This window comes from Chaetodon trifascialis, chromosome 22 (genome assembly GCF_039877785.1).
Source record: "Chaetodon trifascialis isolate fChaTrf1 chromosome 22, fChaTrf1.hap1, whole genome shotgun sequence".
Taxonomy (NCBI): domain Eukaryota; kingdom Metazoa; phylum Chordata; class Actinopteri; order Chaetodontiformes; family Chaetodontidae; genus Chaetodon; species Chaetodon trifascialis.
The window spans coordinates 8,041,160-8,064,579 of NC_092077.1; the positions used below are offsets into that span (position 1 = coordinate 8,041,160).

Here is a 23,420-nt window from a genome sequence, read left to right on the forward strand (position 1 = left end):
AAACTTTCACTTGTCTGTCTCCTGCTCTGCCAGCATGGCAGTCAAGTCAACTGCGTCCCTTCACTGTTAGTTAAGTGTTTGAGGAGTCTCCCTGTGGTGTTGTATGTTATCGCCATGTTGGGTGTGCCATCCTCATGTTAAACCGTTATTCCACAAATGTGTTCAACTGAGTTGGACAGCAGACAAATGTTTATTTATAAGTGTGTCCTATTTATAGTGTACCCACATTGAAAGAGTTTACTGTTTTACTGTCTTTTAAACTATTGATATAATTAATAATCACATGCATATTGTGCGACAAATTTATTAATGTTTAAGTTGCATTTCACTGATGTAATTGGTGGAGGTGTAATGCTTAAACTGTATGTATGGACTTTATATTTTACAAGCTTATAAAAACCTAATCTGTCAAGTGGTTCACTGTCCAATGACTGTTGTGGAGTCTTAATGGGTCTTAATCATGAACTGGAACTAGCATTATGTTGCGCTGTTGATGATATCTGTGGCTGATATCGCTGGTACACTCACAACCCACACAGCTTGTTATTTTTAACCGTCCCTTCCTTTTTGTGGCCGCTTTGTACTCGCTGGCACTGTTTGCACTGCTCATAATGTTTAATGCCACCACTGTTGCATCATAGACCACAAAGAAAAAGCATGGAAATCAGGTCCTCGCTGAAAGGTGAACAGCAGAAATGTGACAGCTGTTCAATAATATTTGGAAGTTGTTGGAAATGAGATGAAAAGGCTGCAGAGCCAAGTGCAAAAAATCAAAATGTATTTCTTTGAGGAAAAAAGGACTTTTTTTTTGTGGTGTTCAAACCCTCTTTATCACAGTGTAGACACCTGAATAAAACGGGTAAAGTGATTGGATGTTACAGGTATTTCATATCAGATGAAACACCCGGGGAGCTATGGAACGTTCAATGACATAAATACTTAGCGGCAGTGTATCAATATCTCCAAGAGGAGGATAATCAGTATTGCCATATTGATTTTGTGTTCTGTGCCTCTCATATCATCTCTCGCCATGCTAGTGCTACTTGCAAAGGGGTTTCTGTAATTTTTCTGGAAAGCAGTGATGTCTCATGGGAATTTTGGTGGTCAGGTTTTGATGGCAGACTTTGATTGTAATGTATTAACTGTTTTAGGCAGGTGAGTGCGCTCTGCCTTCCTTTCTGTCCCTCTTATTGGCTCTTTCTCACAGTCTCAGTCTTAATTAGTCTCAATCGGCCTTCTTCCGAATACTTTTTACTCACTTACAAACCTCATGCATAGTAATGACCCCCACCTCGCTGTGCTGTGTGGCAATAAAAGGAAATAGAGAAAAGAGAAAAAGTCTGTTTTCTCCCTGAGGTGCTATTTTAGCTATTATTCCCATCGTCAGCCTTCAGAGAAAAGGGTATTGCTTTTGCAAGTTAAAAAGAAATGGAAGAAAAGGCTCTCAGCTCCTCAATGCAAAGCTTTGGTTCCAGGATGTATTTCATCTTGATAAGTCATTTTGAAAGCACCCCCCCTCCACTTTTGTGCGCTGTTGTAAAAGGAGGCTTGAATTACATTCCACACGGAGGTCCTTGACCCCAATTCTGGGCTGTCTCAATGACTGCCTGAGTCGATTTCTGCCGGATGGGTCTCTCAGAGCTCATCTCATCAGGCGACAGGCCCCTTTGTCAGATTGCAAGACCTCTCAAAAATTATGTCAAATTATGTTGTCCTGCTCTTCCTCCCACACATGGATGCAGGAGCTTCCTTTAACGGCTGACTGTGGTCTGAGGATTGTAATGGCAGTAGATACATCACAGTCACTGTCCGCAGTTTCAAGTTTCATGATATGTATCAGTGTAAATTTCATTATCAACGATGCAGAACAAAATGAACAAGTCAGAACTTGTTCTGAACCTTGAACCAGACAAGACAAGTGCATAAAGTCATCAAAATGAATTTTTCAAATCTGAAGTTTTAAAATATTTACAGCTAATGAATATTTTTATATTTACAATGGATGAAATTACTATGTACAACATGTCGTTCACAATGTATGCACTGCTACCCTGCTGCACAGGAGTGGGCGTGTTGACGACATTTTATGGAGTGTTGCTGCTTTGTACTCTTTTCTGCTTTCCTCTATATTGCTTTACACTCTTTCATTGATATTGTGGATACATCCAAATACATGTAGTATTGATATCAAAGCAAAAACAGTCATCATTACAGATGATTCCTCCTCTTCCAGCATGTTCTACCCAAGTGCCACCCCTAGTCTTAACTGAGTATTTCCAGTAAGCGAGAAGGCATTAGCACTAAGGTGCAACATGTGTTAATTTAAACCACTTTTTAATTGATTTCTCATAACAATTACTATACCGTTACATACTGTTACCATGATATATAGTAACATCGATCGTGATTGAAGATTTTCTTCCACCCCATCAATGGTCTGTTTATACACAAAACAGTAGAATTTACTTAACAAACTTATTCGTATGAAAACAGATCTTACTGAAATATTTAGATCAGTTCCTTAAAAAATGATAAATCCTTAAATCCGCATTCTGAATCTGTGATTTTGCAGATGTGTCACTTCACGACTTCAGAGGACGATGAAGTCTTCTGCTTCACAAAACTCTATTCTGTGGACGCTTCAAGTTTCCACATCACACTTAACACTAGCAGATGATGCTCAGAGATCGCCTCTTTAAAACTGGATTTTCAGAAGGCACGGAGAAACTTTCCACTTCCAGCAGCAATAGCCTTCTGTTGTCAAACTCTGCACATGCATCATTCTGCACACTGAAGCTCAAACATTTAACTGCAGGAACAAGAAGAAAAACACACTTTTGACTGGAAGAGGACTTTAAAGAGGAGAGGAAGAACGTCAGGAGCTAAACACTCTGGCCTTGGCTGCTTCCTAATGGAATAAAAGGAGTTTTAGACAGTGAAATTAGTCAGGTCTGAGTGAGTGAGTGTGAGTGTGAGTGTGTGTGTGTGTGTGTGTGTGTGTGTGTGTGTGTGTGTGTGTGTGTGTGTGGAGGAGGTGTTGCAAATGATGTCACTGGGTTCACCTATAAGACTGTGATGTTCGTTCAGAGAGCGCTGAGAGAGGCACGCACACACACATGCATCGCCCATACCCACCTCCTTCACCACAGCTAACACAAACATAAACACCTCATGCTCAGCAGTGTCCCATTTGTATGTTGGAAATGTTTGCAGGCAGTGTGAAGTAGCAAAACTTTCCATGAGGTTTGCTCCTGACCAGAGTCTAAACACGGGCGTGGCGTTTCCAGTAGGTTTTACTCCAGAATGTGCGTCCATGTTTAGGGATGTGTTGGGACTTGATGCTGAGCTGCCTGTAAGGATCAGCAGAGATTTACAGAGAGGCTACTGACTAAGATGTTTGGTCATCTTGGGCGCGCTTATGCTTGGCTTTTCTCACTGACCTTCAAAAACATCAAACATGGATGGCAGTCATGCTTCCCATCAGTATTATAGCCAGCATTCCTTCTCCTTTATATTGTTGGCACTAGTTTCAGATGAATTTTCAGATCTCCCATCCTGCTGTGGGGAGGTCACCGTCGAACCTGGCGCTTCCTCAGAGACGTGTATTGAAGTAGTCCCGTTGTTCTCATACAGGCTTAATGTTTCCATCGAGTCCTCTTGAAGGATACACAGTGTGCTGATATCGACACAGTAATTCCAGTTAAGAAATGTGAGAGGTCTTTGGATTATTTTACAACTTGACCCACAGAGAACAGCAGAGATGTAGGAGGAAGGCTACATGTAAAGTAAACACCGTGTTCGTGCCAAATACACTGTCTGTGTGATTGTGACCTCTTAACCCATTGCTGTGTTGTGTCGTGTGTACAGAGGCATCCAAGGGAAGAAATGCGGGACCATTATTGTGAAAGCCGAGGAGCTGAACAACTGCAGGGTGAGATGGATGTACTTTCTGAAAAGTGTCTGTTTTCTCTGCCTTTTCTGCATCTGTTTTCTGCTCTGTCTGTCTGTCTGTCTGGGGGTTTTCGAGGTGCAAAGACTGTGCAAACTTAGCTATTCCAGTAAATTTTTAACCCCTAACCCTAACAGCAGAATCCTCATTAAAATACATAAATGTATAAAGAGTGCTTAAAAGTAGCTGTTAGCATTTCATGTTGCATTTCTGGTCCCATATTGTGTTGATGGTGTGTTTTGTAGTTATGGGGATGACAAATCCACTCCTCAGCTTTTATCATGTGTATATCCAAGAATCCAAATGTGGATTTGTACCCTCAGTTGACATTTCTCTGAGAACGTTCCCTCATTAGCCTCTTTCTGTCTCTGCTCTTAAGGAATCCGTGATGATGCAGTTCTGCGGGAACAAGTTGGACAAAAAGGACTTCTTTGGCAAATCCGACCCCTTCCTGGTCTTCTACAGGAGCAATGAGGATGGCACGTGAGTTCCCCCTCCCCTCCCCTTCCTCCCCTTCACTCACCCTCCATCTTTCCTTCTCCCCTTTCATGTTCGATTTAATCCTCTCCTGCATCCAGAGGAAATTGGTTTCATTGATTTGCCTCAGATCAAAAGGCACGCTTAAGCATGTGTGTGAATTACATGTGGAAGTGTTGTGCACATGCATGAATGTGACTGTGTGCGCGTGTGTGTGGAAGCAGGAGACATTGTGTGTGTGTGTGTGTGTGTGTGTGTGTGTGTGTGTGTGTGTGTGTGTGTGTGTGTGTGTGTGTGTGTGTGTGTGTGTGTGTGTGTGTGTGTGTGTGTGTGTGTGTGTGAGAGACACCTGGTATTTGTCATGTTGTGGGGAATCTGTTTAGACAGTCACATTGTGGGGACTCACCTGCCTTATGGGGACAAAATGCAGGTCCCCTTAATGTAAATCATTAAATTTTAGGGTGCAGACTGAAGATAGGGTTACGAGTTAGGTAAGGTTGTGTGTGTGTGGGCATCTATTACTCCCACTGTGGGGATATACATTTTCATTGTGGGGTCTCACCTTCCCTATGTGGACAAAACGCCCCCTATCAGAGTTTACGTTCATCAAGTAGAGAATATGGCTCCCGGAGATGAATGTAAGTCTATGTAATGTCCCCAAAAGTGATGGAAACATGACTGTGTGTGTGTGTGTGTGTGTGTGTGTGTGTGTGTGTGTGTGTGTGTGTGTGTGTGTGTGTGAGTGAGTGTTCGATCCAGCTCCATGGACTCTTTTTTTTTTTTTTTTTGCCACCCTGCAGTGTGTGACAAGTCAGATAAGACCTTGTGCTCTGAGGGTGGAAGATACCAAGTCCACCTGCTCGCCAAGGGACTAATGAAATTACCTCTTTTCAGTTTGTGTTTAAGTGTGTAGTTTTGTGCATGTGTGTGTCGGGGCAGTAGTCTCGCTTCCACAACCCTCGACTGTTACTCTCAGTTCATGGAGGTTCATGGTTCAAAGTTAGTGGAAATTCAAATCTTTCATCGTATTTCCTGTTTTATCCCCACTCATTTGTACATTTCTCAACTGCGCACATTAAACGTCACTCTTTTTCTCCCCTCTATTGTTTTTTTTTTTTTCTGATCTCTCTCTTTGCAGGTTTACCATCTGCCACAAGACAGAGGTGGTGAAGAACACATTGAACCCAGTGTGGCAGGCCTTTAAGATCCCTGTTCGAGCTCTTTGCAATGGTGACTATGACAGGTACGTCAGATCCCTTTTGTAGATACACATTATGACATTTTAAGTTAAACACAACAGCCCAGGCAGGAGTTTTTCTGTATCAGACATACTAAAAATGTCATGCAAAGCAATGAGTGAGTGAGAGAATGTATATCAGGGTTATACTTCACGCTACACTGAATGATGCAAAACATGAACATAGCATATATGTATCAGCATCCTCCCTCTAGCTGAGGGTCTGCATTAAAGAGGGTCACAGTCACAGTCCAATGTGCTGATCCTACGACTGCCAGGGATGCAGGAGATGTCAGTAGAACTTGCTGTTATTGATTCAGTGATGGAAAAGAATCGTGTTGCTTATTCTTAGGGAATAAGTCTGCCCCTTTGAATTATTTCGCATTGGTTTAAAGCCTGGGTCTGCTTTACATCTCATGAGAAGTCCGAGTGAGAAAACAAATTGGTAGGTAAAAATGTGTCTCTCTCATTTCAGTCGTGCATTTGTGTTTATCTCCTGTGTCGATAGCAGCTGCGTTGTGAAAGCGGCACAAAGAAGCAGACAATAGGGTTTAGTTTAGTGTACCTGGCAGACAGCAGCATTGATCTGAAGCGTGGTCCAATAAGCTCATTAGGGGAGTTGAGTCACGCCATGCCTTATCAATGCATGGCTCAGGAAGCTTACAGTGGACTGCACATACAGTACACACACACACACACACACACACAAATACAAACACCCACACTCACACATTGAGTTGGTCTCTCTGCAGCCTGGGAGAAGAGATAAGGAGGAGCTCAAGCCGGCAAACAATAGAGAACTGTGTCTGTCTGCTCATAGGTGCTCTGATGTGCTCGCTCACACACACACATGCACGCACGCAGTGAGGCCATAAGATTAACAAGTGAAATCACTGGCAATTTCCTGTCACATCATGAAAGCTCAGAGCGAAGGGATGTTTCCTACTGAGATGTGTCATAACACTGACTTAATAAGACACACGCCCATAAACAGACGTACAGTATGTACACACAGATTTATGCTGACAGCTCTGCACACAGCGGTTTCTCTGGAGGAGGAAGCATTACGCCAACCAGGAGACACGTTCCTCCCCAGAGTGTCCCATCAGCCAGCTTACCACTCCTCACATTTATTGCCTCCTTTCCTCTAATGTGTATCTGGCTGTCGAAGGCCCATTAATGATGGTTTGTGTTTCCAACTCTTCTCATATTGAAAGATGAGGAGGACGGCAAAGTGCAGTTCTGGCTGAGGGTTTGAATTAGATACCACTTGGTTTGGAAAGCTGTGTAAACTCTAAAGCAATTACAGTAAGTTCAGAGGAAAGGCATTCAAAATACATGGAATATTACAGTCTGGTTACAAACTGCACATGAGATTTTTCCAAATTTGATCTGTCTCTGTTTCCTACTGTCAAAAATAATCGATTAAGACAGGACAGGACTACATAATTTTTCACTCTGACTGTGTTATTTTCTCAGTCGCTTTCACACCATCTTCTTTTCTCCTTGCTCGCACCAGCCCTCTCTCTCTCTCCAGCAGAGTGCCTTTTTTGCTCTATCTGTTTTAATTTGGTCTCAGCTCTATTATCCTTGTGCCTCACCCCTCTTGTTGTCTACATATCGCTCTCCTGCTTTTGTCAGACAGAAATGACCCTTCTGTAGAAGACGCTGGTAGATGGAGTGATAGCGCAGCGTATCTGCCTCCTGCAGACTATTCTGTGTGTGTGTTTTTTCCATTTCCTTGTGAGCTATAATGGGATGCAGAAATAGATGCATTTGGAGATGAGGAGAGGACATTACCAGAGGCAAATACAGTGACAGGCAGACAGTGTGTTGGAATAAAGATAAGCTGCTGAATGGATTTGCTTCTCCTAATGGTTCCATGTCAACAATGACAAAAGAAGTGTGAGACACAACATCTTTGTATATTTTATAATTTCACAAGCATAGACGGTAGCCTTTTAGCACTTTTAGTATTATTATAGTCAGTCAGTTTAGTTGTCCTCGGGGGGGGGGGGATGTAAATGTCCATCTTTCACCTTTTGGGTATGTTGCATGTTGCCACTGAGCATTGCAGTGCCTTCAGAAAATAAAAAAAATGATCCTCATCCTCAATGATCCTCAAAAATCTGATCCTCATCTTGTTCCTCCCCCAACAGAACAATCAAGGTGGAGGTGTACGACTGGGACAGAGATGGCAGGTAATTCTATTTACCCTCTTAAATTGTTATTTTTGTGATTTAACTATGATTCAACCCTTTAAATTTCAGCCTGAAAACTGCTCTACAACTGATCTGGCACATTCTGGTGATCCAGGTCCAACTTTGTTTGAATTGATTTAGATGCTTGGACGCTTAGCTTTAGGCTGTCTTCAGATGGACAACAGTGCTGACTTTTTAGAAACACAGCCACCTCATTCATTTGAGTGAGGTCACTGCATTTTAGCTGTGAGCACGATCATAAAATTTGTTTCTATCCGATGCCAAGTAACACCAGGGCCAGAACTGCAGACGTAAATACAGATTCAAACATGCTGTCATGGGGTGAAAACTTTTTCCAGAATGTGATGCAACATCATCTCTATTGGCCAAATATGTGCACATACATGGTAAATTACATCGTGCATCTGATCAGACTTGTGGATCTCCATCTGGACTTCCTGGATGAGGTTTTCGTTGTCTTGAGACCTTGGCATGCCTTTTCGGTCTGAACGGCCTCTTAGTTTGACAAAAATAGCAATTATCAAAACATAACAACACAAGCCAGATGACAGATGGATTTTTAGGCAGACTCTTTCCAGCTCTCACCACCTGTTCTGATGAGGCCATTTTTAAACTGTTGCTGAGTTGGGTTACAAGATAGCTGGTCGTTAATATGCACCTGATATGAAATGACTTGTCACTTCTTGTAAACTTATAAATATGCACTAATATTAATTTTCTTGATTACATTAAAATTCAGCACTCGTTAGATTCCTGCGTATGACTAATCTAACCCAAGTCACACATCATTACATCTGGTCTACTACTTTTCCAGCAGGTAAAGAAGCTGCATGCAGGATCATCACAGACTGACTGAGTCCGTGTTCTGGCTGCTGACAGTCAGACAGAAAGACATTTGTCAAGCTGTAGTTGAACAGGGTGTTACTTCTGGATTCTTTATGTTTTGCAATCTATTCAGTGTCGCTCTCAATCTGATAGAGGGAACACGGTGACATTTTGGTGTATTGTTTTTCAATGGGACTGAGAAATTGTTAGTTTTTTAACAAGCTGTTTGGGTGAATTGAACTTTAGTGATGTGCATGTACCATTGTTCATGCACCTCACTGTTTGGTGTCAAGTTGTCTTGTCTCGGGCATGAAGCACTTGCTATAAAAACACACATGGCAAGACTCCGATCATTAAATTGAATGCAGCATCAAACTGTACTTTTTTTAATATGTTCCATTTGTTCTTGTTCTGCATCGTCCTTACGACTTCCTCTAGTCACGACTTCATCGGAGAGTTCAGCACCAGCTACAGAGAACTGTCCAGAGGTCAGAGCCAGTTCAACGTCTATGAGGTGAGTTTGTGCGTCGCTGTGTGTGAGCTTTCATGCACGTGTTGTGTTCAATTCAACAATGATTCTCACAATCACGCACAGTAATTGAACTGCCAATACAGGTTTTCATCTGGAATTCTCCCTGAATTACAGTAAAACTGAACTGTCGCTTGACGATCTGCATGTCCCATTTGGTGGGGAAATGAAAACCAATATTGAAAATTCTAATACTGTTCTTCAGCTAAAGACAGGTTTAGAGGACGTGAACAGGAATATGAGCTTTATTATGAGCCCTCAAAAGCAGAAATATGCTGCTTTAGCAAGAGGCCGTAGGCGCTAGCGTCGATAAAAACTTCAAAATACAACATTGCAGTTTATTGTATTGGTGGTGGGAGACATCTCAGCTAAACAACAAAACATAAAGCAGTATGTGGTATGATTTAAATATGCACACAGATCCACTGAAGAAGATAAGGTTCATCCCTCTGTGCATCTCGTCTCTCCCTCACTTCTTTCTCATGCACACAAACAAAGACAGTTACGATGGACCTGGCTTATCTTTTCCCAGGAAGAGTCAACACTTCGTGATTAACGGGGAATCACGCAGAGAGGAGAACACCGTTTTTAAACAGCTGCTGTTTGCATAATAGCGCTCAGATGTGCACACTCACAAAGGTGTACACAGAGACACATGGACAGGTATATGAGGAACAGCAAACAGAAACATGCTAAGTAGTGTTTTCTGGCCTGTTTGTTGCTCTTTTTCTTCAACCTAGCAGTTGGAGAGGGGATGGCTTTGCATTGCTAAAAGCCCTGTGTGTGTGTGTGTTTGTTAAAAACCACATTTCAATCACTGCCCCTCACCTCCAGAGGCAAGTGTGTCCTTGTGTGCACCGATTGCAATGTGAACCACGGAGAAATGCATAAATCCACACATTTGTATGTTGTTTCCCCGAGGTGCTCTCTCTTTCTGTTTAACCTTGGCCCAGTTTAATTAGACCATAAAGCTCTGATGAAAAAGCTCTGAAGCAGTGTTTGGGATTCAGAAGGAGTTTCTGGTCTGTTTCTGACAGGTCCCGACAGGAGCAACTGTATGTTTCAGTGAGCTCAGGTCAGAACATGAGAGACGAAATGAATTGAGGCCCATGGGTATCTTTTCGAATCTGTTCACAAAAACAACTCACACACTCTCTAAATCTCACTGTATCCAAGTAAAGTTGACCTTCACTCACTTCAAGTCCTGTTACATAGTCACACCACTAGGTTAGAGCCACAATCCACCTCTGGATTCAGCTGCTCCTCTGTGTACATCGGTCTTTAAATTATGTTTAGTTGTTTATGGTGGTTGCTGGTTGAGGGAGGGGACTATTTGAGGATGGAATTGAGAGGGAAGAGTACAAACGATACTGTGTACGGATTTACTTACCCCAGTATTTCAGTTCATTTCACTGTAGTACCAGTGAATTTCATGGCAGTGGGGGTCCAAACATTGCTTTCAGGAATTGATAAGGGGATCAAAAAGCATGCTTCTTAAAGTGCATATCATATTTTCATTAATTTTTGATAATTACAATGGATCTCATATCTACTTGTATGTGAAAGTTGTGGCTTGGAGTGACAAACCCACATAGATTTACCACCTGCCTCTACAGTTCCCCTCAGCTGGTTGGAGGGGCTCATTATTTTGGTTTCCAGCCCACAACTGGTTCACTCTCATCAGCGGTGTTTTGAAAAGAGCAGTTGGCATTTTTTTTCAGTGAAAAAGTGCTGAACACCCACTCTCACCAGCTAGCTGGTGAATATAATGGAGCATTGGAGTTGGTGGAGACCAAAACAGAGCTAAAAGGAGAGCAAATACTGGACTTGCATTCATCAGGTGACCAGGATCAAAGTTCCAAATGAATGATTATGTTGCTGCATATATGAGTGGTGTGTTTTCAGCTTGTTCCACTGCGCCCAAATGCCCAGAAACTGAGTTCCTGCAGGTTTAATAACACTCCAGTACTTCTAAAATTGGAGCGGTCTCAATTCTGAACTGACTACAAATGAAAGACTGAATTCAACAATGAGTGAATGAATACATGTTGAAATCATGAGAGTGAATCCTGTCCTTTTTAGGTGGTAAATCCAAAGAAGAAAGGGAAGAAGAAAAAATACCTCAACTCTGGAACGGTGAGGAAATGTCCCTCTGATGTGAATGTGCATCATTATTTTCCATGATACGCAGACTTGCATGGGCTAGATTTGAAATGTAATACAATACCACAGTATATCCAGATGGGTACCTGGAAACTGTATTTGTCTCATCAAAGGTGACACTTGAAAGTCATTGTCAGTGACACGAAGTTGATTCTGGCTCTATTACTTACTGTTTAGGTAACGCTGTTGTCATTCCTGGTGGACATTGAAGTCACCTTCCTGGACTACATCAAAGGAGGGTAAGTCAAAGACCACCGGCCCATTTAACACACACTGAGAGATGGGGGTTGTAGTCCTTTAATGAGGAGTGACACGCTGAGTGCGCCAGGCCCTCTCTCGATAACAACCTCATCATGACTGCAATATGCCAAAGATAACGATCCCTCAGTGTGAGTGAATCAAATGGAAAAGTGTACATTTGCATGCAAGAGGGGCGCAGTGAAAGGTGGAGAGAGAGACTGACAGATGGGCTGACCTGAAGTCAAGCACACGGGGCTCAGACTCAGAAGTGTGTGTATGTGTGTGTGCCCTTGTGTGTAATTTTGTATTGTGTTCCTGCACGCGCGCACGCCATGTGTCACCATGTGTGCTTGTATCTGTGTCTATGTACGCGTTGCTTGCGCACACATGTTGCTCAGGAGGGTTGACCGTGCTCAACCAGGCATGGCGTAAATCCTCGCCTACACACTCTGCCTTCATTAGACTCACAGAGGGGGAGACTGTCAAGGGAGAGAAAGAGTGTGTGTGTGTGTGTGTGTGTGTGTGTGTGTGTATGTTTGTGTATGTGCATGTGCGTGTGTGCATGCAACTTTGGGGGGAAAAAAATCTCCATTTTAGCCCTTGTGTTGCTCTGTTCCTGCTGCCCTTGTGGCTGTGTTTTTCAGGCGTTGCAGAAAGTCACTGGATATTAAAAAAGTAAAGTTTTTGCCTAATTTGAGAGAGAAAAAAAACTCTATATAAACACGGAAAGTATGAGCTTGTTCCCTCAGTGACAAACTCCTAAGAAAACAGCGCAATCCGTTTTCCTCGCAGCTTTTTTTTTTTTTTTTTTTTTTTTTCATTGCCGTTGCTCGTTTCAGGAGGATTTCAAAAGACGTAGCATGCAGCTCAGAGCAGAGGGGTGAAAATCCGGCCAAAAATTGCTTGGGCCAATGAGGGGATTATCCAGGAAGCCAATACTTGCTGTGCCAGACTGTCTTTTTTGTCTGCCTTAAAATGCGATGCATTGATTAGATCAATGTAAATCTTTATTTTTAGTCTTACTGCTAATTGATATGTTTTAACGATCAAACGCTGCCTGCAACTACTTTAAAACAGCCATAATCAGCAGTTATTGGACTGGATGTAAAAACCCTGAACCGACAGAGATACAGTTGTAACAAGAAGGTAATCACTGACAGGAATTATTAGAAATGCACTTTGTTTATGTATGTGTTGAAATATTATATGCCGCTACTGTTTATATTTAAGAAGATGGAAACGAAGCAGAGCGCAGCATGGCAGGAAGCTTTTGTGTTTGTACACTGATACATGTTATAGTCATGTGCTCAATCTGATCAATTAGCAGCTGAGCTTGTTAGAATGACAGCATGCGTGAGGGCTGGCTTTGAAATGCAATGTATATGTTATCACCACGTGTCCTCCCGTATGTCTCCTCGCTCTGTCGCTGACTGCTGATGGAGAATTCCCATCTTCCCGTCTCCCCGCACACAGAGCACGTTTGCAGCAGTGCTGTCACTCAGGGAGCACTTTGAAACCCTCAGCAAGAGGCTGTGTTTGCTTTTTTTGATTAACTTTTTTTTTTTTTTTTTTTTGGGAAGTGCTTTGGGAGTGCAAGCCGGGTGCTGTAACACGCTTGTGTGGCTAAATGAAGTGCCAAGTGCTGTCTCACTGTTTGAAACCTAAATGGACTGTAAAGGTCCAGTTGCACTTAATCCAATTGCATAATGGCCAGACTGTGTACTTGTGCGCACACACACTAATGCACGCACTCACACACAAAAACATACACACACCCATTCGTGCACATGCAAACACACACTTTCCTCGGCTCTCTCTCGTTTGTGCATTTCCCTGACATCCCTTGTGTCTCTGAGTCTTGTTGGACTGTCTACACAGGTATTTTGTCAGTTTGCCAGACATCTCCTTCCATTTCCTGGTATTTCTTCTCAGCTGTCCTCCCTTCTTCTCTCCTCCCCACTGTTCTCTTATCTTCTGATTGACAGCTCTTTTTGGAGCTTCAACCCAATCAGCTAATTGTTCATTTGGACCTAATTAGGAACATGATCCACTGGCAGCATTTGCATAAATGAATGGTTAGAGAAGCCTCTATCTCAATCCAGAGCATTGCTGCTCTTAATCTTTTCACCCCCTGTGATAAAGCATTAGTACCACCCATGGATTTCAACAAAGAGGCCTCTATTCATGAGCATGAGGATAAAAATGAAAAATTGTTGGCTATATCTTTCATTTTGACTTGTGCCTTTGAAGGCAGCCCTGTCACTCACAGTGACAGATATTGTTTCCCCTTGTTTTGGTTGGTGAATTGAGCATTGCAACCAGAATAGAAGCAGGAGGGGAGCTGTGCTTGTATTGAAATCATTCTGAGAGGTTATCATTTGATGGGGGAGCAAATGCTCACAATCAAGACAAAGATTTGTAAAAAAAAAAAAAAAAAAAATTAGATCTTTAAAGGGAACATAGACATTTTATTTGATGCAGGTATGAGCTGTTTATCTCTCCTCTTCTTCCCTTTTTCCCCTCTCTTCTGGCCAGATGGATACTGTCCAACCAGCAACATCTGTTTGCATATCATCAGGAGAGGTCACATCCCACAACCCCTGATACCATTTTTAGGCCGCTCAGTGCACTCATGCATTCGTTTCCCCCTGGCACTTAAATATAAGCGGAAAGGAGATTTCTTATGAACATTTTGAAGTGCTTTTTTGTCCCAAATAGAGTGTTTTCACATCTAAGATGAACATTTCCCTTACAGGGTGCATAACCCGCTGAGACTGGTTGTCAGGACTACTGTATAATGTAGGTTTTCACTTGATAAGATGGATTTTATTGTCCCAAAGGAAATTTGTCTTCGACAAATGCAGTACCTGCTGTTAAAAGAAACAAATTAACATAGTGTGTACAAACAGTATGTACACAGACTGTCACTAGTCCACACGCACTTACACAGATAAATGGTAAATAATCTGTATTTGTATAGCGCTTTTCTAGTCCAACGACCACTCAAAGTACTTTTACAACACGGGTCTGCATTCACCCAGTTTGGGGTTCAGTATCTTGCCCTAGAAGAGCCCGACATGTAGACTGCTGAGGCCAGGGATCGAACAACCAACCAACCCTCTGATAAGTGGTCGACCGCTCTACCTTCTGAGCCAGAACCGGCCCGAAGTGCCACTCACTAACTGTCGTACAGCACCCCTGTATTCACCATAGTGATGTGCTTAATTTGTGCAGTGGGAGTGGAGCAGCCTCATTAACATTATGGCACCATAAAATGTACATGCATCACAGAGGTTAGGCTCTGGCTGGCTTGTCATTTAGGGCTTTGATGGACGGGGAGACAAAGGAGTTCTTAAAGCAGGTGAGCTTGCACTGGGGGACTCTGATGGAAGACGTTGGTACTGGTGTGATATAAGGTTTCTGGGGATATAAGAGTAACTTAAACCCCTTTGAAGGTCTTGTTTTTGGTGACCTCAAGTAGATTAATTTCTCACTTTGCTACTGTGATGAACAGGTGCACCACAGGACACTGTGACATCGCTGTTGAGTGTGGTTACAAGTACATGGTATTTAGCCTGTTTCCTCTTCCAGTAAAGTAAGTGGCCTGCCTCGATCACGTCACTCACTACGTGGAAGAGATGATCTTTTTATAGTTTGGAAATGAGATACTTTGAAGATTTAGGAGAGACATTAGCATCCAGTCTGCTCGGCCTGCAGGAGAGCTTATTTGAATGTAGTGTGCAACCTGCTCATCAGTCCTGCCCTGCTGCGTGGTATTTTGTCATATTGGTTCCTAGCTGAGTCACTGTGGGCTTTAACAGCAGGGGAAGATCAGTGACTGACAGAAACCCAGCTGGTAAAGTGGTATTCTTCCCTCACCCCAAACACATTATTATGTTTTGTACATACTACACACAGAGGCTCACACACCCTGTTCAAAGAGGGTCACCATGTTCTTTTAACCCAGTCCTGCAACATACAGATCAAAATGCCAGATTTAAGGAATAATAAGGTTTATTTATCAATTAGACTATTTATTACTAATTCTATTCTCTGCCCTATAATTTCCAGGCCGAATAAAGTGTATTTGAGTGTAGTGAGTAAGCAGACTTGAAGGTACATTTGACTGTACATCCACCAAATGAAATATTTCTGCTGAAGCCAAAAGTGTAGGTGAACTCACAAAGAGATGGATTGAAGATTTAAGACGGTTGCAGAAGTTTCCCTCTGCCTTCAGGACCCACAGCGATAAGGTTTGGTTTTCATGGGAGGCGAACCTCACATCTCACCTCCCTCCACTGAAGTCCAGCCATATGATGTTGAGGTTTAGACCACTGCCTCTGAAATTTCCTTATCATAGCTGTCAGAACATTTTGCTTTGCCTTTCTGGTTTGAATCTGTTCTGCAGTGATGCTCTCCTTTTGCTGCTCAGGGGATTTTTGTGTTCATTTGTGTGTGTTCAGTTCAGGAATGTGCAAGGTAAATAAAAAAAAAAACACACAAAAAACAAACTTCAAACACTTACCCCAGAGACAAAGCATCATTTTCTGTAATTCATCATGTGAGCTCCACAATGTGCGGCAGGGACTTGCTTCCTGTCTCCACCCTAGGAGACAGGAAGCCAGCGATGCCAGTTTGTGAAACACATGATTGTGTAAAGGATATTACTCTATTGCCCCTGGAACAACAAATGATTGCTTCCAAAGTCCAGAATGGTGGCTGAGCCTTCCTCTTAGAAGAGGCATATATCAGTCATATTGAAAGTTGATGAACAAATCACTAATTAACATCCTTCCATGGCTAATGGGTCTGTCCAGATGGGAAGTTTAACAAAGTTAGAACGGTGTCCTCACCACCTTTGGCTGACTGATGAGCAAATGTATGCAGTTCCATACTTGCATTGGGAAAGTTTCAAATTTGGCCCCCCCAAAAAAGTTAAAATCATCAGCCAGTGTAACTATGAAATTGTCCAATTTGTTAAGGACATCAAGTGATTGTACAGGCATATATAAAGAAATATTAAACACAAAAAAAAGGATGACACACATCACCAGCGAAATCCCAAGAGCCAATAAACTGTCAAATTCTTGTGTGATTAATGCAGAGGACAGCGTTGACCTTTTGGAGAATGTCTTGTTCTGATCTGGATAATTAATATTCTCTCCATTTGGAGTCACAAATGACGGCGTCAAACATTAGGGCTGATGTATCACTCTGTAAAGGAAGACGCTCGTGACGGCGAATCTTCCAGCCTCATACAGTAGCACAAAGTATTACAGTGAAACTGTAAGAGAGGTTTGACGATCAATAGCAGTGACTCAACGATTGAGACCAACGTTTCTGTTTTGGAACCGCTTAGCATCCAGTCTGCTCGGCCTAATCATGCTTTTGTCATGATTTACGATTGTGAGTCACACCGCTGATGTAATGTGTCCCCTCTCACACACACACACGATTGGAGTTCCTCTCTCAAACTTTGCGTGTGTGTCCGTGACAGAGAGAAAGAGGGAATGCATAATTTAGGCTGCTAGGCTGGAGTTTGTCTGTGCCAGCGTGGGGACAGGAGCAGAATTCACGCAGGTCTCCTCTCCCTGCTTTCTTGTCCTTGCAGCAGTCTCCTAGACAAGCTCATATACTGAAATGTAATGTTTGTATTAACAGCAACACTTCAAGTCAACACTTTGAGTACATACATGAGGTCAAGCAGGGTGCTGCCTAGAGATACTACCTCAGCTATAACACAGCCACCCATGCAGTGAATCTGTCAAAGAGACCTGAATGGACCTCTAGTGATGGTCAAAGCTGTCTCTCCACCAGAGACTAACAGTTGCATCTCATAGCTATCGCTGGCTAGCAGCTCTACTGTCTGAACTACTGAGTGGTCAGTCAGTGTCCCCACATCACACACCGCACAGCCACAGGGACACACCTCCCGCAGTGGTTGCTCCCTGGCATTTTGCTTTTAGAAAGCATTAGCCAAATTTGAGGGTGTGCTTACCCTTTAAGTGCAATGTGTCTGCCTAATGTGCCTCATTTTTAAAGCTGCAGCTCTGCTAATATCTGCATGCTAACGTGAGAGGGCAGCTCCACACCCCAGGCCTTCTGGGTTTCCTGTATTTTGAAAACCCCCAACATGTGGGCTTATTATAAAACTTTTTCCTCCCTCTCATTCCGTCCCCTCTGGATGACACAGTGCCTGCACTTCACATGGCCTGCCGAGGTGACAAAGACGATGAGCTGCCGGCTGTTTGACTGTCTGAATACAGGAGATGTGTGTTAGGTAGTCAGGGAGGCTTCTGTGCGTGTTTGTGTCTGTGTTTATGTGTGGCAACGGGTGAGGACTGGTGTGAAAAAGCTGTGACAGGCTGACGGAGAGCTTAACCCCATCCTGTTCCTGCAGGTTAACAAGTCTGGAAATGTTTTGATAGACAGAGACGTGCCACTCTCTCATGCTGGGTGCTGTGCTGTGTTGTTTGTCTCTCTCTTGTTTCATCTTTTTTTTTTGATGATGCTTCTTTTTCAACATCTCCATCTGTGTGAATGATGTGTTTTTAAGTTTTATCATGATCCAGAACAGCTTGATATTTGCTGCAGGCTGCTACCTTCATTGGAGATAATCAAACTGTGGAATAAAGAGTGAGAAAGGTGAAAAAAGAAACACCGCTGGCTTATCCAGTTGAAGATTACACAGATTTTAGACGAGTCGGCTCGTGAATCCTCAGCACTGGTGATTCATCTAACGTTTCCTTTGCTGCCGCCGTGAGGTGGACATTTTTGGTTCAACGCCTCAGCAACTGCTGGATGAATTGCAATGCAGTTTGATACACACATTCGTGTTCCCCTCAGGATGAATTATAAGACCTTTGTAGAGCCCCACACTTTTCATCTAGCGTCGTCATGAGGTGAAAACATTTTGAAATTTTGGAAAATTTCACCTCCTGTCTATCAGAATGCCACTGGACGCACCTTGTAAAATTGAATATAGTTGAACTTTGGGAGCAAAGTCGGGGCACAGGCATATGTGCATGTTGTTAAGAAGACTGTAACTGTGTTCTCCATTTAAAAACAACCTTCCTCTGAGCGACTCCATGCCTGCGTGTTTGGTGTGAAAGTCCAGTAACTGGCTGTCTCCTCATCACTGCCCCAGCTAAGAGGCAGGAGGAATTCTGTTTGTACTCGCAAACATTGATCACTTTAACCTGATTATGTCTGCAGTCCATTTCTTCTGATTGATTCTCATTGGTGTGTGTGTGTGTGTGTGTGTGTGTGTGTGTGTGTGTGTGTGTGTGAGAGAGAAGGAGAGAAACAGAGAGTCAGAAATGGTTGTTGATTAATGAATCATCTTTCTTCTTTTCTCTTCTCAGGACACAGATTAACTTCACCGTGGCCATCGATTTCACAGCTTCCAATGGTGAGCCTAAACACACACACACACACACACACACACACACACACACACACACACACACACACACACACACACACAGAATGCACACACACATCCTCAGAGACACACAAAGCATGCCGAATGCCTGGAGAGCATTTATTCAAATATATGCAGATGGGGAATCAAGTGTTTCCTAATAGCCCTCTCCATCACACCTGGCAGCCAAAGATGAGTGCAGTAACATGCTATGCTGGCTGTGATTAAGGACTGTGTTATCCATCTACCCTTGAGCTCGGTCCTGGTAGGACAGGCAGCAGCAGCAATAAACCAAATCCTGTGTGTTGATGTCCGACGTTGAGATGCACTCGATCTTGTCTGGCTCTCACTGTAATCTAATCTGAGACTGATGGCTATTGGAGTTCAGCAGTTTATTAAAATGCAGCTTGAGTAGAGATATGGTAAGTCATGTACAGGGAGATGAAAAAAAAAGTTCCACATTAATATTACATTAACGCAGTTAGCAGCTGGTGTTCGTTCTATCCCTGCACAAAATCACAAACTGAACCACTAGAGAGCTATTTGTTAGTTTTTTATGGGATTGTTGGCTGCTGCGTTGAACTGCTGAAGAACAAGGATTAGAAAACATTATTTTGAAGCTCAAGTGGCTTTTCAAATAGTGATCATGTTTCCCATGATTGATCATTAAGCCCACACAATTTATGCTATTGACAGCGCAGTAAAGTTTTTCACCTTGATTCTGTGATCACATCACTCCTCTGACTGTGTGTCCCAAACAGGTAACCCAGCCCAGCCCACCTCCCTCCACTACATGAGTCCCTACCAGCTGAATGCCTACGCCATGGCCCTGAAGGCAGTTGGAGAAATCATCCAGGACTACGACAGCGATAAGATGTTTCCTGCGCTGGGGTTCGGAGCCAAGCTGCCACCTGACGGACGGGTCTCCCACGAGTTTGCCTTGGTAGGAAAAAGAGGGGTTGGGATCAGGATAGAGGGTTAGAGTTAGAGTTCAGTTTAATTCAAACTTAACCTGAAGCACTAACTAATGAAAAACATTTTTGACTTAATCTCATGTTATTCATGAAAAGTCATTTTAGATGTTTGTTGGACTGTACATGTTCTTTGCAGCTAAGGTGGACATTTGTACCCAAAATGCCAGACACTTGATGTTGTTTGCAAGGCTGTTTGCAAAAATACACACGTTGGATTTACAGTTTAGCTTTGGCTTTTTGATAGTTTTGTATTTAAGTGTATGTCCCTGCTGAATTTCCTAAACCTGGGCCACTGAAGACCTGGTATAATCCATGTGACCCAAGAATGCATGAGCAAAACTATATCCTTTACTGTCCATATGATATGTATGTCTATATAAATCCTGTGCTTTTAGATTAATCTTAATTCATGTCTTTGGGTTGTTTTTTTAAGACAAAACACTGGAATATGAAAATCATCCTGAAGGATGTTCCACCTGTTTCTCCTCACGGTATCTGAAATTCATCATGCAGGTTTAAGCTGTGAAACGAATGGACGGGCTAAAAAGTGGCCTGCACCAGTCACAAATACTGAATTTTTAAAATTTGTTTATTTTTGTCAGAGCATTTGATTTATTGATTGCCGTCAGGATGTAAAGAGGATTTCCACAAATATAAAAAAACATGCCTCTAAAATACATACCTATCCTCACTTTAATGGTGGTCCTCTCCTCTCCTCTCCTCTCCTCTCCTCTCCTCTCCTCTCCTCTCCTCTCCTCTCCTCTCCTCTCCTCTCCTCTCCTCTGTAGAATGGGAACCCTCAGAACCCGTACTGTGCAGGTATTGAAGGTGTGATGGAAGCCTACTACCAGAGTCTGAAGTCAGTTCAACTCTACGGACCCACCAACTTCTCCCCTGTCATCAATCATGTGGCCAGGTAACACACATACACATGTCATTTAGAGGCATTAATATCAAAGTTGTTACCAGTTTTTCCTCTTTTCCTCATTTCCATCTGCTCCCCTTACTCCACCAGTTCGTGGTTTCTTATATTTACCTTTCTACATTCTTGTTTTTTATTTTTCAATTTTCATTATACTTCATGCACACTGTTTTACACTTGCATATTTGCCAACGCTGCTTATATAATGAACGTCAAACCATTTGAGTATGCGTGAAAGAACACTGAGTACATTTCACTCTGGGACTGACACTCAGCGTGTGTTCTCAGGTTTTCTGTAATAAGCTCCGTGCAGTGCGAGTGTTGCCAGGTAGCTAACAAGAGTTCGAGGGAGAGAGAAAAACTAGGGGCGCAAGCAGAGAAAGAAACTGACAGCTGATTGCATGTTTGGGTTTTTTTGTGAGAACATAATTTATGCTGCAGGAAAGCCACACGGACACTTGGAAAAAAAACATTAAGGGACTATTCATGCAAGTGTGAAATTAAACGTACCCAAGTGAAGCTTCTCATCAGGTTACTTCACGTATTTATTGCAAGATGATTTGCTGAAACTTAATTCTGCAGTTACACATGAAGAGGCCCTCAGAGGGGAAACAAGCAGTAAGATAGAGGCAGCAGTTTACTGTCATGTCATCTGTAATACTACCTTAAAACCCTTCACTCCTCTTTCCATCAACCCCTGTTAATGAGCTTCCCTCTTTGCCTTTGTCCACTCTTCTCTAAGATGTTTTTTTTTTTTTTTCCACAAATGAATCTAATGTATTTTACTGTAATTACGTCAAAATCTTGGTAGGAGTGGTTAACATTTTGGGAAACATGCTTACTCACTTTATTGCCACAAGTTAAATGAGATAATCAGCTGTCATGCCTTTACATTAAGGATGCAGCTGAAGGTGGGAGGCAATTAGCTTAGCTTAGTTCTGCATAAAGAGCAGGAAAAAACAGCTAACCTGGCACTCTGTCTCGTTTGCCTCTAACATGCACCTTAGTAACCATTCACTTAACTTCTCCTCCCTTCCTCCTCCTCCTTCCACCTCTCTTTAGTTGCCTCCACCCCTCTCTCCCTGCTATGTTGTGATCATCTACAGTGGACGGCACTTAAATATCAACTGCCTCCAGTGGGGAGGAGGCAGACGAACATATAGATCTAACCTCCCGGTGCAGAAAGGTGAAGCGTAGCAGAAGCCGAAGCAACTGAAATAATCTCAGTGTGCAAATATCAGTAACAGTCAGTTCACGACTCACGCAGGAGTGAAAGGTCACACTCGACATCGCAGGAGAAATTGAAAGCCGTATTGAGCTGAGGATCTATAGAACTGATACAAAGATAGATGTACAGAGAGAAGGACATGACAGATTCAGACGGTGGGAGTTAAGTGACATTTATTCAATGAGAAAACTAATTTTCAAAGAACTCTTTTCATGTACTGTAGTTCATTTGAGAAGGGCCGAAGTATTTCAATTAAAACCGCACAGAACAATGCTTATTGTTCATGTAATGAATAATCAGCAAAAGAGGACGTCAGCACAGACATAACTATAACGTTGTGTCTTTTTGTGTGTAGGTATGCGGCTTCGGTGAAGGACGGCTCCCAGTACTTTGTGCTCCTCATCATCACAGATGGCGTCATCTCAGACATGGCCCAGACCAAGGAGTCGATCGTCAACGTAAGGGCAACTGCTGTCGCTGTTAACACCTCACAGTATCCCAGGGTTCATGTTCATTTGCTCAAATCCTCGTCTTCATTATTCTTTTTGCTCCTGGAGGTAGTTGTGCCTGTGTCTCCTGATTAGGCCAATCACTGCCAGCTTGTGATGTGTTGACGATGGAATCACTGCATGGAGAAAAGGCACAGAGTGTTCAGGATACACAGACATGAGGGGTGTTTTGTAGATATAGTACAAATGTTTGGTATTGATGTGTCTTTTTACCTTTTTTTTTTTGGGTGTTTGCTTTGCCAGCCTCACTTTTGACAGCTTGTAATTCACACTCCATCCGTCCTCTCCATCACTGTCATGTCGTAGCATGCTCCAGAGGGAAGCTGGAGTGCAATGGAAAATGCAAACAAAATGAACAGAGAACGTAGCCATTTTTGTGAGGGCAGTGATCCATCTCAGGCCTTTGAAAGCAGAGATAGAGAGGAGCGAAATGTTAGGGAGAAAAGGAGGCTGAGGGAGGAAAAGGAGACGAAGGGGTAGAAGGAGGAGAGACGATGGAGCGGGAAAAGAAAAGAGCAAAGCGCGGTGGAGACGTAAAGAAGACCTATACAGATGGGAGCAAGAAAATAAATGAGATGTTTTGATAAGATCATCTATTGCTCTGCTGCCCGAGGTCAATCCATTACTCAACCACACTGAGCACGCACGCACGCACGCACGCACGCACGCACGCACGCACGCACGCACGCACGCACACACACACATACACACACTGCTGGCCC

The 23,420-nt window shown here is 42.9% G+C and overlaps 1 protein-coding gene across 1 annotated transcript in view; it reads left to right on the forward strand.

Moving 5' to 3' along the window:
* LOC139350625 (copine-8) overlaps window positions 1–23,420 on the forward strand; it is a 63,764-nt gene that overhangs the window by 36,783 nt on the left and 3,561 nt on the right. The window contains exons 7-17 of the mRNA XM_070992120.1: window positions 3,868–3,931; window positions 4,329–4,432; window positions 5,565–5,669; window positions 7,823–7,864; window positions 9,149–9,224; window positions 11,322–11,375; window positions 11,580–11,641; window positions 19,007–19,053; window positions 19,827–20,008; window positions 20,828–20,955; window positions 22,545–22,647. Of these exons, the coding sequence (XP_070848221.1) occupies window positions 3,868–3,931; window positions 4,329–4,432; window positions 5,565–5,669; window positions 7,823–7,864; window positions 9,149–9,224; window positions 11,322–11,375; window positions 11,580–11,641; window positions 19,007–19,053; window positions 19,827–20,008; window positions 20,828–20,955; window positions 22,545–22,647 (967 nt within the window). The remainder of the gene's footprint in view (window positions 1–3,867; window positions 3,932–4,328; window positions 4,433–5,564; window positions 5,670–7,822; window positions 7,865–9,148; window positions 9,225–11,321; window positions 11,376–11,579; window positions 11,642–19,006; window positions 19,054–19,826; window positions 20,009–20,827; window positions 20,956–22,544; window positions 22,648–23,420) is intronic.